The following is an 18,904-nucleotide window of genomic DNA, read 5'->3' as shown; positions in this document are numbered from 1 at the left end:
TGAATATCTGTAATTTCATATGGTTCAACTTAATGATAACCTAAGTCAAGTAAGTTTTTAAAAGTACTCATTAATAGAGAGTAGACTGTTTTCCTGAGAGAATGTTATTAAATATACATTAAATTTGCTGTTGTTGTTTAGTCGCTAAATTCTGCCCAACTCTTTTGCAGTCTCATGAACTGTAGCCTGCCAGGCTCCTCTGTCCACGGGATTTCCCAGGCAAGAATACTGGAGTGGGTTGCCATTTCCTTCTCTAACACATTAAAATATAGAAATAATATATACACCTTTCCAAGAAATTAGTTCTAATCCAAAATCACTGTTTGCTCATGTTTTTACCTAAACAATGCCTTCCACAATTTATAACCTATCAATAATCTCAATCTCCAAAAGACAAAATTTATATATTTTCTAATTATAACCTATACAAATTGACAGTTTCTAAATATTTTATTTCCTCATCCATGTGGTCAACATTTATTGAGTATCTATGATATACCAAATGCTATGCTAACTGCCATACAAAGATTTCATAATTTCTAGAAAGAAACTCAGAACTGTAAACAAATGACTTTAATACCATGGGAAAGATATGGCAAGAGAAATATAAACAAATCACAGGTCAGAGAAAGAAGTAATGAACAATATCTAACAGAGTGTCTTCTTCAGTACTATTCTTACCTCTTCACTATAAACAAAGGAAAAAATCCCACTTGAATTACTCTATTAATTTCCATTTTTTTCCTTAAATCTGTAGGCTATCAGTTACTTCCCATGTATATACTATCTTTGTTTGTATAAATAAATATATGCAAAGAAGCTTCAAAAAATATATTAAATTGACTAGGATATAGATATAGTTAAATCTTTAATAATTATATATTTGAATTGGGAAGGGGCACAGTAGCAGATCTGGTTTTAAAGATACTAGATATTCCAATTTTGTCTGTACTGACTTTTCTAATTACTTGTGGCATTTTCAGTTTAACAGTCAAGAGGAAATACTTCTTATCAGTTCAGTTAAATAGCTCTGGACAGTTAGAAGAAAAAGCTATACACATAAAATTACCATTGCCAGATTGGGTAATTTTTACCTCTTCCAAGTGAAACCAATATATTTTAATGCTTCTTCAGCTAAACAGTCAAGAACATAGCATACATGCTCTCCATTACCCGACTTTAATTTTGAGGGAGGAAAATCGGCAGTTCTTCCCTGAAATACAAAAGATAAACTGGGTATTATTTGTTATTTATATTGCAAATGTCAAAATATTTTAAGCAAAGTACTGTGGAATAAATGTATCACTTCTCGATTTTTCAAATGATTTAAAATAACTGTAATTACATTGCTTCTCAGAAATCCATCTCTTTAGTCTTCTTTTAAAAATCCATTGGTAAAATACGAAAGGAAAATGAAGATGTTTTATTGTCATAAGTATCAAATTAAAAGGCAATAACCTCATGACAGCAGAACAAATCACTGATGTTATTAGGGTGAAAAATCAGTAAAATCACTAGGTTAGTATCATATTGTTAAACAACTATGTGAAGGATGAAGTGATTCACTTGTCAAAAATTAATAATGTGTGTGCCAAAAATTCTTACTGCTTGTCCCCAGGAAAGCCAGGAATGAAAGTACCACAGCTATCATGGTCTATTAAATCAAAGTTCCTTTTCAAAATACAGTGTTTCAGCTTTCTAGTTTTTAATCATTTTTTAGAAGGAGAACTAAGTATCCATAAATTCATCTCTGAGACATATCAACATTAATAATGAACACGCACACATAGACAGTTATTCACAGAGAATTCTTCTAAAAGGCTAGCATTTATGTTGCTGAATTATCAATATTAAAAATGTCCTAACTTGCAAACACGCAGAAAGAAGGGAGTGTTTATACTTACAAATGATCGAAGCTCAGATAATATGTTAGATATTACTGCATTAGGGTCATCATATTCTTGAGGCTGCTCAAAGGGGTGTCCTGCTTTGTTAATTAACCAAGCAGCAAGGGTGCAAAACATGTAGAACTGTTCCCCAGGATTCGTAGGCAGTGCAAAATAGTGTCTGTTCCAAAACAAAGAAGGAGAGCAGAATATGAAATATTGCAAACAAGTCCATAGTAGCTAAACGAGTAAAATCCAAAACTGCCAAAGGATTTTTTTGTGCCAATGACTTTAACATCAAAAGACACTGACAATTCACTCTGAGGTTTCTAGTAACCCACCACACTCTTATATTAAAGATTTTAATCAACAGGATAAGGGCAATTTCTACTGGACACAAAATATTAGTTCAAAGACTTTAACCCAGAAAATGCACTGAGGAATGTAGAACTTTGAACAAAATCATGTATGTGTCAGGATAATTAATAAGAGAATATCTTCTGAAATGGTAATTTGAAATTTATGAGACTCTTGGAGTTTAAAATAAAGATTGTAATGATTATCTACTATGCATTTTTACTTTTTTTTATACAGTGTCACTGTTAATCTTTACTTACTGTTTCTAACCTACCCACCATGTTAAACAGTTGTTTTCAAATTGGCTGTATACTGTATACTGTTCTCAATTGGCTGAATCACTTGAAGAGCTTGTTAAACTACTGCTACCTGACTAAACATTGCTTCTTACCTCACGAATTAAATCAAAACTTTTGGGAGTAAAGTCCGGAGTAGATATGTTTCAAAAGCTTCCTAGATAGTTCTAAGGTTCAGCCAGGATTAAGAACCACAGCCTGTGTATCATATCCCCAGTCTAACGAACATTTGTGGACTTTAGGCTAAAGCCCCTAGCCTCCTAAAAATAGCCCTATGAGGACCAACATGATTCACACCTAAACTTATAAGGAATAAAATCTGCAAGCCACAGCATTTGTTACTTTGATCAAAGACCTTATTTTGCTTTTATGTTAAGCTATTACTATTGTTTATAATTAGATTTATAGATACTACAACTATTTTTCATAAAAATCAGCAATCTACTCCTTCCTGACTTTTTTTCCAGTTTTTTTTCCTTCCCAATTTTTTTCCTGCAGGGTAAGTTTAAATGTTCTGGAAGATAATAGCTGGGAGGGAAAAAAAGGCCATGAAGTCCTTCCTTCCAAGTAGGTATACGTTCACCCACTACTAATAACTCATTTTTTTCCCTTATTAGCTGATAATTCCAGGACAGAGGAATGGATACTGATAGATACTGTAGACCCAGGACAGTTCAGTTCAGTTCAGTTCAGTCACTCAGTCATGTCCGACTCTTTGCGACCCCAAGGACTGCAGCACACCAGGCTTCCTGGTCCATCACCAACTTGCAGAGTTTACTCAAACTCATGTCCATTGAGTTGGTGATGCCATCCAACCATCTCATCCTCTGTTGGCCCCTTCTCCTCCCACCTTCAATCTTTCCCAGCATCAAGGTCTTTTCAAATGAGTCAGTTCTTCGCATCAGGTAGCCAAAGTATTGGAGCTTCAGCTTCAGTATCAGTCCTTCCAATGAATATTCAGGACTGATTTCCTTTAGGATGTACTGGTTGGATCTCCTTGCAGTCCAAGGGACTTTCAAGAGTCTTCTCCAACACCACAGTTCAAAAGCATCAATTCTTCGGTGCTCAGCTTTCTTTTTAGTCCAACTCTCACATCCATACATGACTACTGGAAAAACCATAGCCTTGACTAGACAGACCTTTGTTGGCAAAGTAATGTCTCTGCTTTTTAATATGCCGTCTAGGTTAGTGGTTCTCAAACTTAAGTGGGCATGAGAATCACCTGGAAGGCTTGTTGCAAAAACAGACTTCTACGCCTCACCCCCTAGGATTTCTGATATACTGGACTCAGGAAAGGGCCTGTAGGATTACACTTCTAATAAGTTCCCAGGTGATGCTGATGTTGCTAATCTGTTGACCATACTTTGAGAACCTTTAAACTAGGATATCTCCACGCAAATCCATGCCTCAAAGTACCCTGCTGAACTTCTGAGGAAATAACAGAGATTGTTATCAACAGAATCTTAAAGCCAATTTATTTTCGTTTGAAAAACATACTTGGAGAAAAAAACCCACATTTTTATTAACAGAAAATGTTGATTGTTTATATTACGCTATTCATTTAAGTAATAACTTCCAATCTTACAATTTATATCATGGATCAAGCAATATTATTTCTTTCTCTAACTTTTCTCCTATTATGGACTGGCTTAGCAATAAGGGCAGTTTACATGAAGCCAACATTATCTTCTAATGTGAGTTACTGGAAGAGAGTAAGAAATGAAATTTAAACTGTCAAGGTAAATAATTTGAAAATAATTTGGGCCTAGGTATAGCCATTTAGAGAAAGTACTACAGATTCTTAAACTAAATCGCCTCTTAACAATTAAACAAACACAAAAATTTAATACAAAAAATTATATAAGTATTAATGTGAAGGAAATCTACAAAATTTATGAGGCCTATCACTAAGCTACACTGATTTAAAGAGAAAGTGCTGGCTGTCCATTATCCTCAGCAACTAATACAAGCAGCAGCTTCAGAATATGATGGACTTTTCCCCCAACAGAACAGAGCAGAACTTCAGGTTCTATGAGAAACAGACAATTCCATTGTCACTTCATTTGTCTTGTTCACTTCTCACTTTCCAAAAGTACTGTTACTGCAAAGGCAGAAGTCTTTTAAAAGACAGCAATTAGTGAACACCTTTACTAACCACTTATAAAATGCACAGGAAGGTGTCAGGTACGAAAGTTGTAGGGACAAGTTCTCGAAAAGGAAAACAAATACTAGAGATAGATCTAAATTGATTATCGCATTCATCTTTGAGGATGAGATCATGAGGGACTGCAGTACTGTTTTACACATTGTAAGTTTTCTAAGAGGTTCATTTATTATGTTTATAATCAGGAAAAAAAAAAGTTTGCGTTTTATGGAGCTGCGTGAGTGCTCCAGGCAAGCTGCCTTCCAGTCCTTTCTGAAGTTCCAAAACTTTATCCTCCCTACAAAAATACCAAGTCTAAACTCCGTAAGCTGTCCGGCCCTCCGTCGCCAAGTTTGGGGTGAAGTGCTCTTTCCTGAGTAGGAAGACAGAGGCAAGGGCTTGGTAACCCGTGCTCGGAGTTCCTCCAAAGGCCGGAGGAAGGCTTCTCCCCAGGGCCCAGCCGGCCTCCAAGCGCTCGGGGGACGAGAGCACTCACCTGGACGGGGGCTTCAGGTTGTTCTTCCGGAGGAGATCCTCCTCATAGCGGAGCAACTTCAGCTTCTCCACCAGGTCCTCCATCACTACAAACATGTGGTAGGCCGCGCCGGGCCCCCGCTCCACGACCACCTCCCCCGCTCCTTCGCCGCGGGACCGAGGCACCTCATCCTCCAAACCCGACGGGGTGACCACGGCGGCGGCGGCTGCCATCACGGAACACACCGAAAGAGCCCAGCGCGAGGTCTGACCCAGAGACCCCCGCGGCCTGCGCTGGCGCAGCCTGGACCAGCGCGGCCGGTTACCCAGGCGACCCGGGTACGCCAACAACACGAAAATTAGACTCCGCCCCCTTCCCCCCTCGCTCCAACGTTCTAAATTCCCTCCAACCAGGGCGGGCTTCCTTGAGGGCGTCACGTCTGGCTCCTGCCCCTTCCCCCGCCCCTTCCCCGCCCCTTCCCCCACCTCTGGAGAGGCGGAGAGTGAAGCAGCCCCGCCCCGTGGGCGTGGCGGTCTCCTAGTCACGTTGGGCCACGCCTCCTACCGCTTCATTTTAAAGAGCGAGGATCTGCGGGTGTTTCTGTTGTGCTTTCTTGATGGTCCTTAGGAGGCTCTAGGAGACTTGGAACGGTCATCAAGGGCCCCTGAGTCGGCGTCTGAGTCAGCTGGTAGCAGATAAAAAGATTAAAGAGAGAGGAAGGCGTGCAGTATTGAAGGCTACCGTAGCCCACTGGTATCTTTTTAATTTTTCTTTTCAAAATTGAAAGTTTTAACAGTTGTAAAGACAGTCGATATTATAGGTTTCCCTTTACTTCAGGAGTTCTCCAAAGAGAATTTTCCTTATTTTTCTGAATCTTTCTCTCATTAGAGAATGCAGTATTTGATTTAACAGTATATTGCAAGATTTGAAGTATTATGATTCTCTTCTGTTACTCCAGGGATGGGAAAAGTTGTTGGTTGGAAGGGGAAGAAGAAAGGCAGAGGATAAGCAGAAAGGAGGCATAAGAAAGGGTTTGTTGTACCTCAAACAAGAATTCTCAACTCCCATCCTGCTGCTTAACCTTTCAAGCCCATTACATGTTGTGTAAAATTTTGGTGTGCCTTGTTAAAATAACAAAGGAGATAATCTTGAGAGGAATTCCCTGCCCTGTAGCTCAAAGTATGACTAAAGACAGAATGTTACTACTGTACTGTGCAGCTGTTGACCTGGAAAATACCAATACAAGGAAGGGGGCATAACTGACTGCTTTACAGGTCTCAAAAAAAGCTTGTGTATCAAGTAGTTTTCCTACCAGCTATATAAAAAATCAGGTAGGTGGTAGATGCTGGGGGTTTCCTGGGAGATGAAAACTTTTGGCAAGAGGTTGAAACTATGTTTGTGTTTATGTGATTTTTGATCTCTGTACTTTTATCTGCTACTAGAAAATATAGACGCTCTTTTTTTGACAGAGCTGAAGTTTGAAATTTATTTGTAGTATCTTTTTGTTAGAAAAATGGGTAGAAGAGCATTTCTCATTTTTATATCAGTCTAGACCTAACTTGTTTCTGAGATTTATAAAGGATCAGAGTGAAAAATCAGAAAGGCAAATACCTTTACCTACTTACTGAAGAAAATAAATACATAAAATAACTGATTTATATAGAAAATAGCCCAAAGGGGGAGACCACTTTAAAAATAAATAGCATTGTTTGCCTATTGCAGGTCATTAACGGCTGCTTTTAATAAAAATGAGTGGGAAATTTGGATTTGATTCCACCCCACTGCCAAAACCCCACTGCCAAACTGTTGTTTTTCTTTTCCTCCTTAGAACGGTGTTTCTCCCCGATACATACCAACAGCAATCAACACATGTGTGGGTAAGGGATATTGTGATATGTCTGTGTAATTTTCAGAGAACAAGATAGATGCATAGTCTTTTAGGACTGGAAGAAAAAAGTTAAAGCTAAGTCATATGCTTGAGTGACTAAACATAGCACATATGCTTTGAGGTCCTTGATTAGCAAGTAACCTGTGGCTTTTTAAAATGACTCAAAAGAGTGTTCGACTTAACAGGTAAATTGATTATAATCAAGGAGATGTTCACTTGAAGGCAGGCTGCCTACGTAAGATATTCTGATATTTTCAGAAAATTATATATAACACTTAGAATGAAACAGTCAAACATTGTTTTCTGGCTGACAAGAGATTCTCCAACAACATATGTATTTTGATTGGGGACATTTGCTGGGGATCGGGGAGAGAATCTCTCTCAGAACCTAGCCATTTCCTTCCCAAGTACAGTGCTGATACACTTTGGCTTGAAACCAGTGTGAAGAATTATTTCCCCCTTAATTATGTGAGGAATTAAAAAAAATGAGATTAAAATATAAACTGTCCACTAGTAACTATCACAGAAAAAAATGAAACAAAGGAAAAACCAACTGTTCACGGCTGAACATATTTTCCCCACAGGGAAAAAAAAGATAGGAAAGAATACTCTGAAATATTATTTCATTTTTATAAGGCCTAGAGATTATTTTTGCTGAATTTTTGGTTACCCACAATAGTTTAACACTTAAAGAGGTCCTTTGCCTGATGGAAGTAGTTCCCTTCACGTGTGTGAGAATACACACTCAAATTCTCCTCCAGCTTTCTCAGCCACCCAGAAGTTTTGGGGTACATTTGTGTTAGTATTTTGGCAGGACGTGCTCACTGATTGTGGAGTTAAATAAGAGCTTGAAAAGAATAGGATGTTGCAGCGTGTGGGTACTTTCAAGAATCTTAAAGATTTATCCCTCGTTGTATGTGTTGACCACCACTTTCAAGAATCTTAAAGATTTATCCCTCGTTGTATGAGCTTGAAAAGAATAGGATGTTGCAGTGTGTGAGTACTTTCAAGCATCTTAAAGATTTATCCCTTAATTGACCACAATTAAGAGCTGGGCTTCTAACTTTGACTTTTATTTCTTGCAAACTGCCTGTGAAATGATAGAAGGTAATTTTTAAGGCCCTTAAGATATTGCTGTGAATGGGTTAATCTCTGAAAACTGAAGAGCATTCCAATCAAAGGTGATTTAAGCTAAATGGATTTCCCTGAAAGATGAGCAAAGCTAGGGGTGAAAAGGAGGCGGGTTCAAAGATGGAGGAAGGCTTTCCAGCTGCATCTCTGAATGTAAGATGTCCTCCAAGAAGATTCAGCAGACTTAAAGAACAAAGTTGCTTTGTTTTATAAATGGCTTAGTACCACCCATTCGGGATGTTAAAAACTTAGAAAGCCACTAACTGAATAAAACTTCTTGACCTGAAGTATTGGCCAAAAATCTAGAAGGAAAAAAGTAACATTTAAACGTGAAGCATTAGGTGCAAAGCCTCTTAAAGTCAAAAACAAAGTGAAGATATCCACTCTTCAAAACTGTGCTAGAGATCAGAAAATTTACTTAAACCAAGAAACAAACTATATATAGCACCCAGGAATAAGTCTGTCATGATAATTATGGAGTAATTGTTAAAGGCTTATAAAATCCAAATAGGGATATAATATTCATCAATAAGAAAAATCAGTTATCTTTAACCTATTCCATAAGCTCAGTGCAGTTGCAACTAAAATTTCATGAGGGCTGATACTGAAATTCATGTAAGAGTAAATTTAAAGAAGTGTGAGGAGGAAATCAGTAAGTTCCCTAATAAAATATTTAATTTAAGATAATGGCATCTCAGGAATAAATAGAAAATAGCCTGGAAATAGGTGAGTTTATATGAAAATTCAGTATATGATAAAGTTGGTGTTACCAGCTAGTGGAGAAAGATTAACTATTCAATAAATACTGTTAAAGCTATGGGTTATCTATATGGAAACAAAATTACATCTCTGAATTCCAGCATATAAATTCCATATGGACTGAGGACGTAAAAGAAATACTTGTAGGATGGTTAGAAGGAAGCAAAATAATTTCAATGTAAGGGAGGATTTTTTGAAGGAAATAAAGAATAAACTTAAATAAAAAACTCTTCAAATTTTAAGAAATTAAATACCAAAGAGGACTCTAAACAATAAAGATACTTGTGATCTATTTAATGTCAATGGATTGGTTCCAAGGACACACAAAGATGATAGATCATTGTAAGGCCTCTGTGCCATGTTGGAGAGTTTTAGAAGTATCCTTTTAGGTCTGGATTTCTTGACCTTAGCATGGTTGATATATTAGGCTGGACAGCTCTTTGTTGTTGGGAGCTAGTCTGTGCATTGTAAGATTTTAACAGCATCCTTGGCCTCTACCCACTGGATGCCAGTAGCACCCATCCATAACTGTAACAGCCAAAAATATCTCTAGACATTGCCTGCTGGCTCCTGGGTGACAGTAGGCCCCTGGTTGAGAACCACTTCTCTGGATACATGGGTTGAAATAGCTAATGCCTTTATAAAAACCAGGAGGGTAGAGGTAAATGAGTGGCTGAGTGATGTGTGTACGTGGTATGGCTATAGTGAACTAGAAAACTCAGGAACCATCTCAAGGAGGGGACATTTTTGTCATATAGGAATTCAGCTCAATTTTGCTGTGTTTTATGATTTTATAAGGATCTGAACTTGGGTTTGTATGTCACTGAGATCCTCATGATTTTGAGGGTGACCTAACACAGAAAATATTATTTCAGGGGCTATGTTAGTTTTTAAATATATTTGATTTATTAATGCACTGAAGTTCAAAATGAGAAGCCTTATTCTTTTATTTTGATAGTCAAGTCTTATTCAATTTGTAAGTACAGTAAATTTGTTACAACAAAGTTTAATGAGGGGATTTACAACTTAAATTCCTATAGAGGTATTAAACTGTAAGAAACATAAGCTTATTACATTGTTTTGATATCTGATGAACTATTGCAGATGCTATAAAATCTCCTTAATCTAAAAGTAAAAAATGGGCGAGGAGGGAAATAAGTTCTATTAAATATTCCAATACTGTTTGTAAAGGTAGGTTTCAATGTAAACCAAAAGTCTAAATCGGTTACTCAGAATCTGAAGTCTGTTTCTCTAATAGGCTAAACTTTCAAACATTAGATACTTAAATATCAAAGAAGCACACATTATTCTTTAACATAGTTATACTACTGTAGGTTTGACTTTCATCATTACTTACCCACTTGGCAACTAATCATTCCTTCCTGAACCTGTGAAATTTCCCATCCGGTGTACTAATTTCTGGGCCAGAGATACCAGAGATTCTTGCCCAAAACACCATAGGACACACCAAGTCCTAACTTGCTGTAACAAACTCCCTAACTTAGAAGTGAGTAGTTTTGTAACCCATTTCACTGGATTTACTTCATTTTTTTTTAGTTCTCTACTAAATGAAAGGAAGTCTTCTAACTCCCCCAAGATTATAAATAATTAACTGTTTCAGCTAACTTTGGCTTTCCAGATTGATAAATGCCATCCAATTACATTCTATGTATTTCAAGACTTTGCTCCCTGGTTTCATTTTCTTGGAGGAGAAATGAAGTGCGTGGTGAACTGAGTTCCATTTCCTCCCTCTGTGTAGATGACGGGGGTGTTTATTGAAGGGTTTCAGTTAGACATGCATGTGCTGTGGAAGATGATTATATTTGCATCTTCGAGTATTCAGGCAATATTGTAGAGGAGGGACTATTGATTTGGCAAATTTGAATCGTCAGGTGAGAGATGGTTCTGAACTGGGATGAGGGGCAATTAGAATGGTGAGAAAAGGATAGTTAAATATTTGGAAGGAGATTCAATAGAATGTAGTAATGGGCACCATAGTATGTTCCCTGGGGCACAAATGGCACCATACGATGTACCCACTGTGGGGCAAGAAGGCTAGTCTTTATACCCTTTTCTCCCTGGTTCATTGGCTGTAGGCTGTCCACATACATCTCTGGGTGGGGTGGCATCTATTGGCAAGGGTAATTTTCTGGAAAAGAATGCAGCTATGAACACTGAACCCCAATATTCATAGCAACTGGGGAATGCACATATCAACCTGGTGAAAAGGGACATTGGCAAGCACTGGCAACTTTTACTGCAATAGTTGTCATTAAAATGCAACATTTCTGAATTTCTCATGTGGTTCTGAAGTAGTGATGGTCCTAAGCTTTTTTTTTTAAAGTCTGCTAAAGATTGATCAGCTATAGTATATACTGTCAGATGGGAAAATAGGTAAGTAACTCTGCAAATATTGAAACATTCATTCTAGTTTCTTAATATAGTGTTCTATTGCATCATATGTGTTAGTGACACTTAATTTGATATATATTGGGTACTAACAAGAAGGATTGATTGGATTTGTCAGAGTTTTGAAGGTTAAATAGAAATAGGTTTATTCTTTAAGGTCTAGATTGAGATGATTCAATTTATTTTACAGTCTGGGACAGCATCTTTTCCCTCAAGGAAAAATTAAATTCAAGATGGAGATTAAATAACAAATGTCATAAAAACATTCTTCTTAACAGAGGTCCCTAGAGCCTAATAAAAGCAAAATCTACTAGATGCCACACTTTCATAGTGTAACCATAAGTGGCTGCTCACCACTCACTGGGTTGGTGAAAAGGAAGGTTTGCTTTACTTTGAATCCTGGCAACAGGTGGAGGGTGGAAGGCAGACGCCTGCCCAAGGCCTACCCCCTCCTCCCCCACTGACAAACCGTGGGCAAGAGCTTTTATAGGCTGAGGAAGGGGGCTACATTCAGACCCAGCACAGCTGCACTGACTCTCATCTTGAAACTGGTCATCAGTGGCCTGACCAGCATTATCTTGATTGTTTTAAGTACAATGAACCTTCCGTTCCAGGATTGGTTTGTTTCCATTTCTTTGAGTTTTTGGAATTGTGGCAGCTTTATACCATGGCTACAGTCTGGTCTTCATGTAGTTAACTTCTACCACCCAGTGGAGGATTCAGTATCTGTAAGACTGAATATGGCTCGGAATATTATCTGTAGCCCTTAAGGAGGAACTAAAGGTCCTTGATTATGCTTACATTACTATTACTTGATCTTCTTTCACTGTTTACCTTTGTTTCTGCATTTTCTCACTTCTCTGATTAAACTTGCTCTCTGGCTAAAGTTTTTCCAGAGACAAAGACAAACAGAGGATATAGGGATGCAGGACCCCACTCTATTTCAGTAGTACAGCTCTGCGTTGCAATACACAATACATCAGCCATTCTGATGGCTGTTTGTCAAATAGTTATTAGCACCTTGTCTTGAGGTTATGGAACCTGTTGCTCAAACCATTACATGATACTAAAGCATTAAATCCAAATACCTTATTTTTATTCCTAGCTGTTTAGTGGAAATGATTTCCTACTCCATACATACATATTTTGCCGCCTGAATGGAACAACTAATCCATTCTGCTTTTGCATCTAGTGAGATTTTGACAATGAGAGAATTTTTTTCTTTCTGAAGGTAAGAATGTGAAAGTCCAAACTAACTGATTTAGAGATCAGAATTTTGCTTTTGACAGAGTAGTTTCTAAATTTTTATACAGCAAATATTTGAGTGTGTGTCATGTGTTAGGCACTATACTTGGCCTTGGTGATACAAAGATTTATGAGCCTGGCCTCTTTACTCAAACAGCTCATACGCTGATGTGGGATATATGTGTAAATTGGGAGGTGCAGCCTAGGATATGGAGAAGTAGAGTGTATTTTCGAAAAAGGCTCTCCAGACTTCTATCATACCTTTCCACAAGGCAGAGTTGTTTGTGCCTCCTCTGTACATACTATCTCTGGAGTCCCATTTTTCTCCTAGGCTCTGGAGGGTTGTAAGTTTTCGGGGAAATTGGTAGGAGAATTTATATAATTGAGGTAGATCTCTTGCCTGGAGAGGTCTGTGGGGATTGATGCCCTTTAGCTGAAAGGTGCAGAGGGACTGACCTGACTCTTTTTACTTGGGATCTTTAGCAAGGGGTCTGCCTATAGAGTTGGGTATTTTCAATCTGAAGAAGAACATGCACCCATGTCTGATTCACTAAGAATTCAAACCAGAATGTGTGTAAGGGCTTTGGCATTCCAAAGCCCTCACCCCAATATGAAAGTGTCAGCCACTCAGTCGTGTCCGGCTCTTTGCAACCCTATGGACTATAGCCTGGCGGGCTCCTCTGTCCATGGAATTCTCCAGGCAAGAATACTGGAATAGGTTGCCATGCCCTTCTCCAGGGTATCTTCCTGACCCAGGGATTGAACCCGGGTCACCTGCATTGCAGGCAGAGTCTTTATCATCTGACCCAGGCCTGAATCAAGAGCATAAACTAAAAACTTTTTGTGACTTTCTAACATCTTATCATTTTCAGTGTGTTTTTGTGCTTTATATGCATGCTCCAATGTACATTTCAAAAAATCATAGCTATAGAGGGCAGAGGAATACTCATAAACTCTGTATAAAACTTTTCTTTCTTCTCTGCAGTACCCCAAGGCAGTGTATGGATTTGTCATAGTCGCTTTCTGAGGAAGAGTAAACAGTTGTGATGGTATATAGACTGTTGTGGTTGTCTCAGCCGCCAGGAAGAATGGGAGACCTTCCCTACAGCTCTCACCTAGTGGAAGAATTGATGGTTTCCCCTTCATCCCACAGAACTGTGAAAAGATGACTAGCCATCTACCAGCTCATTCTTATCCTGTTAATGTGGAATGTTTATACTTGGTCCATTTTCAAAGTTCAGACTTTGAACAGACTTCTCTTTGCTTATTCTCATGCCTGTGGAAAAAGCCCTGTTTTTTGTGGCTTTAAAATTTACTCTCAGGTAGAACAACCCACCTCTAACTCACTCTTCTTGTTTATGATATATTCTTCCAGGTGAGCTCTAAATTTATTTAATGTTAAAATATGTACTCTTGGTATATTTTTTGTAACATTAAGTTTATCATCCAGGGATATAGCATATACTCTATTTAAATCTGTTCTATTTTCGATTTTTAAACTGACAGATAATTTTAAAATAAATTCTTGCCGTTCTCCTTATGCTAGTAAGTTAGCATTATTGAATGTGGAAACTCCATATTTTGCTTTCTGAAGGCGAGGAAGGATTGTTACACTGCAAAAGATCCGAATCTCCTCAGCTTCCTGGAGGAAGAATAATACTTCTGAAATGGGAGGCCAGAGCTTTTATAAGTAAAATTAGAAATGCCCCAGAGGATCTTGCTCTTTCAAAAGGAACACAAGTCCTTTTACAAGAGAAAAAGAAAAAGGTCTTTATTCTTGCTTGGAATACAATGTCAGCTTCCTTATATTTTCCCTGCAAATAGGGTCCTCTTTCACATTGTTCCCAGAGTAATCTTTCTGAAATGCAAATATGGACACATCACTGTCCTGCCTGACATCCATACATGATCCTCCATTTAGGACAATATCCACATTTCTTAGCCTGCTATATAAGCCTCCGGGGGGCATATCTGGGCTTTGTGGAGCTTGAAGCCTATGGAATTTGGAGATAGGGATTCTTCCTATATAAAGAAATATAAAATTTTGATTTCAAAATGAGCTTCAGGGCCTTAGGAAGGATAATGCAAGGGGCAATGCTCCTTGGAACATAAATTTTACTAATTTCCTAGTATATCTGCCTCTACTAAGGGAATTGATTTATCATTTCAAATGAGTTGTGGTTACCAGGTCAATAAATAATGACTAAGATAAAGTGTCCAGTAAGCTGAAGTTGAAAAGAACTTTTTCCTCTGCCCTTCTAGCTTCTTTGGCTGAGGCCTTGCTGACAAGACAGATTAACAAGCAAAAAATATACAGTTTATTAACGTGTCATGAGCTTATATGCAGGAGAAACTCAGAATTGGGCTCATGTAGTATTTTTGACAAAGGACAGTAAATATGTTGAGAAGAGATAAGACAAAGGAAAAGGGTTTTAAGCTTCCAAGGTAAATATATGAGGGAGACCAATGGAAAATAAGAGTTGTTTTGGTAAAGCATGTCATGTAGATTCTTCTCAGTGCTGGCTCTAGGTTGGAAGGTGTCTCCAGTGATTGAAGAGTCTAAGTTTAGTTTTAGGCAAATGTGGGGAAGGGCGGAGAGTTAGTTTTGAGTTTCTTTTTTTTTTCTTTTTTTTTGGCGTCTGCTATTTCTCACCTGTCTTCAACTCAAAATAATCCTTAAGTCAATGTGGCATATTTTAATGTGTCATATTCGGATCCCCTACAGCCTAGAGATCTCACTAGAACTCAAGACCCAGAGGCTGCGTATGGAAAGGATGGTTTTTCTTAACGAGATAGATTTTGAGCCCTTTCTATAGTCACTACAATAAGGAAAATATTAAGCCGTAGTTTTCATACTAGGTTTATTTCAAATAGATTCAAGTTCAACCCTTAAATTACTAAATTTTGTTACTTAATAATTACTAAGTTACTTCCATCTGATTTGAGATTGTAGCCGTCTGCCCTCAGTAGTAATTAACGTCTTTCACCAATCCTTCAACCTGGTTGAAATATCTATCAGTCTTCTTGTCTGGGAGAGCCACCAATCTTAATGCTGTTTTAACCATGGCTGTTTAGATCCTATATCTCTTCTGCCTTTATCTGCCTTTGCAATCAGTACCACCAAAGTCATGCTCTGATTAACTTCCTCACATCGAATGATGGTTCTAGTTTCTTCTCAGTTGAGACTGAGAGGGTGGAATGGTGAGAATGGCTATACATAGTCTCCTTGTTTCTTACCCCATGTGACCATCCTCTCCTTACTCTATAAATTCGGTTCCTCCCTTTTGTTCCCTCTAGAGTTTCTTTACAAAGATGGCAACAGATCCTTATTCTTTACGTGACTTTTCTCTAAAGCACTTGTGTTAGTTTGAGTCTTTAAGGAATCAGAGGCCAAAATGTAATTGAACATGCAATCTCATTTATTAGTCTATATGCTTTGGCTGGAAAATGGGAAGGGAAATGGCAAAGGCTGGGTCAACACTCAGTCTTGGTGTAAGACTGATACATGTGCAGACTAAAGGGAAGAAAGCCTGTGTGGAAGTGCTCACACTTCACTGGACGTGCAGTCCAAGGACCTCCATCAAAGCTGGAAGCCTTTTATATCACCCTGTAAATGGGTGGGGTGAATTTCCCCAGGTTTGGAATATGTTGCTTTCTTCTTTGTGTAGAGAATACAAAATATAGTGCTTTGTCTTCTCTGGGGCATGTTCCAGCATACCTGTGATTATTGAATTCTTAAAACTTCACTGAAGGGACTGGCACCTGAACACCTCAGCAGGTCAATGGATCCTGCAACCAAGGCTGTAGAAAACTTGCAGCTTAGTTTCTTGCCATTGCTAGCTTCCTGGATTTATGTTCATCATAACACACTTCACTTGTGTTATAATTGCCCATTTACTTCTGTTTCCATCTTCCTTGTTCCTCTGCATCTGGCACACAGGTGCTTAATAGGCATTCAATTAACTGTTCCTCCCTTAAACCTGCTTTGGGAGCAAAACTATGTAGGATAATAAAATTACAAGTTCATGTGGTTCCAGTTGTACGATGAGAGTTAAGTCTTCTTCCTCATCTGAATGAAATCTGGTTAAAACTAGGAATTTTCCAAATAAACTGCAGGGAAGTATTTCAAGATTCTTCCTTTTTCTGAGGTGGTTGATAAACATTTCAACCGTAGTCTGACATTTAATTCCAAAATAATAAAATCCTAACTTGCCTCCTGAAACGGCCTTTCTAAACTGGGAATTAGGGAGCTGAGTTCTCATCCAGGGGTAATTAAATGGCCTTAATAGGAAGCTAATGACTTCTTAAGGACCTTCTCAGAGTATTCACGTGCAGTGTTTACCACAGTAAGAAAACTATGAGAGAAGTGGAAAGAACGACAGGACTTTGTCCTGAAGGACATTCCAAACAATTCTTCAACCTTCCCCTACTTGTCTCTCCCTTTAAAAATACTACCAAAAAGTAAATGAAGAATATTAGATAATAAAGTGGATTAAAGTATTTAATCCCCATCTCTACAGTGGTTAAAATGCAAAGTAACAGAAGAAGCGAGAGGGAAATAAATGAGACCAAACAAAACTACATCTTACGGCTGTGTCAAATTACCCCTGAGTTTGTTTAATCTCTATGTGATTTATACATGAAGAGCTCACTAATTTGTGATGTTGTTTGGAGAATTCAGAGATATCGGAGAGAAGTCAGGTTTTCCAAACTAAAATGAGTTGGAAAGATAAGAAAATCCACCATTTAAAATAAATTGGCTTCAGAACTAGCAAAACTCAGTACAAAGCTCTATCATGAATGAAATCCTTACTGCAAACTTAGCTTTGACCTGTCACTAAATATAAAATTCTTATTTTAGTTTTGTGCGGCAGTAGATATTATTTATTTATAATTTTGATTTTGCCTGTGACAATTTGCATAGCATGGTGACTTAAGAAATTGGCACAGTTCTAAAGAGAAAACAAAGATCCGTTGAAATTAGAAAAAGTTTTCTTACCAATCCTTGCTTTTCATTATGGATTTGATAAAGCAATATGTTTCCCTTGGATGTACAGAATCTAATTATTGCACTTGGGCCTTTCTTGAAGATGCGTAGGATTATACCTTTATCTTTCCTACATTCCGTTTGTTTTTGTAGTCAGACTAGCATAAGAACAAAGTGGACTGCTTTCTCCATGGTCTCTCTTTCTCACTTCTGATAGGCCTGATCAAAGAGGGAATATGTATATAGAGATGGGGGATAGTTCTTTTACTTTGTTCTTGTGTAAAGTACTGGGTTGAAAGCTTAAAATAATAATGAAAAGTACCATGAATCCAGAAAGATCTGTTTGGGTAGTTATATCCTGTTTAGAGATCATTTCTAAGTGTCATGGAGAGAGGGGAAGTAGGGCACCTATGTTTGATGTTAACTAAAGCTACAGAACTAGAGAGGAGATTCTTGTCATTTGAGAAATTAATTGAACTTATTTGAGCCTTGAGGTATCATTCAGTATGCACCAGTAAGACATATATTTTATATAATACCTATTTGTCATTGGCAGTTTCTGGCTATAAAGTCAAGGTAATTGAGGATTAACCTTTTAGATTCTAAAAGTAATATTTAATGAGAGTCATCCTAAATATCGGAGAAGGCAATGGCACCCCACTCCAGTACTCTTGCCTGGAAAATCCCATGGACGGAGGAGCCTGGTAGGCTACAGTCCATGGGGTCGCTAAGAGTCGGACACGACTGAGCGACTTCACTTTCACTTTTCCCTTTCATGCACTGGAGAAAGAAATGGCAACCCACTCCAGTATTCTTGCCTGGAGAATCCTAGGGACAGCAGAGCCTGGTGAGCTGCTGCCTATGGGGTCGCACAGAGTCGGACACGACTGAAGCGACTTAGCATTAGCATCCTAAATATATGGGGTTGGCGATCCTAGTTGACTAAAGACTAGTTCACTGAGCAGCAGTTATGCCCATCCCCCAGCCAACAAGGGTGTTTTGATTTACTGCATTTGATTGGAGCCTGTACATCTATGTGTTTAAAATCTCTCTACAGTTGAATCTGAAATGCAGCTAGTAGCTATATCATCCTCCCAGGGAAGTTACTGCTTCTATCTTGCATCATATTGCTGTGGATTAAAAATTCAGAACTATCTTCTTTTTCACAAAATACTGCTTGTTGGATTGACTACACTACCCTGTGACATTGTGCAGTGTGAATTTTCCTCCCTTCGTTATCACTTTGCTCTATCCATCTTGGGCTTCAGCTTTCTATCAGTACTCTTCAACCATACGATAAAGGTTTTTTTTTCTCCTTTATGAAGAAG

General features: G+C 38.1%; 2 protein-coding genes across 26 annotated transcripts in view; one reads left to right on the top strand and one right to left on the bottom strand.

The window, feature by feature from the left end:
* IFT57 (intraflagellar transport 57) overlaps positions 1-5,484 on the bottom strand; it is a 66,644-nt gene extending 61,160 nt beyond the window's left edge. Inside the window, exons 1-3 of the mRNA XM_081572263.1 lie at positions 5,179-5,484; positions 1,905-2,067; positions 1,095-1,213 (exon numbers count right to left, since the gene is read on the bottom strand). Of these exons, the coding sequence (XP_081428389.1) occupies positions 1,095-1,213; positions 1,905-2,067; positions 5,179-5,390 (494 nt within the window). The 5' untranslated portion in view covers positions 5,391-5,484. The remainder of the gene's footprint in view (positions 1-1,094; positions 1,214-1,904; positions 2,068-5,178) is intronic.
* A 64-nt stretch (positions 5,485-5,548) lies between these two features.
* The window catches only part of HHLA2 (HHLA2 member of B7 family), a 227,471-nt gene continuing 214,115 nt past the window's right edge, over positions 5,549-18,904 (top strand). For 8 of the 25 annotated variants that reach the window (XR_014077518.1, XR_014077517.1, XR_014077512.1 and 5 more), the window contains exons 1-2: positions 5,549-5,910; positions 6,986-7,034. The gene's annotated coding sequence lies outside the window, so the exon portion shown is untranslated. Of the gene's footprint in view, positions 5,911-6,985; positions 7,035-13,574; positions 13,965-18,904 lie in introns of all 25 variants that reach the window. The other 17 variants (XR_014077510.1, XM_081572275.1, XR_014077513.1 and 14 more) reach the window with 13 other exon arrangements.

Source organism: Giraffa tippelskirchi, chromosome 2, assembly GCF_054371585.1.
Source record: "Giraffa tippelskirchi isolate mGirTip1 chromosome 2, T2T-mGirTip1v1.2.pri, whole genome shotgun sequence".
In the NCBI taxonomy this organism is placed as follows: domain Eukaryota; kingdom Metazoa; phylum Chordata; class Mammalia; order Artiodactyla; family Giraffidae; genus Giraffa; species Giraffa tippelskirchi.
The sequence above is the reverse complement of the archived record's forward strand: the minus strand, read 5'-3'. Positions and strand labels throughout refer to the sequence as shown.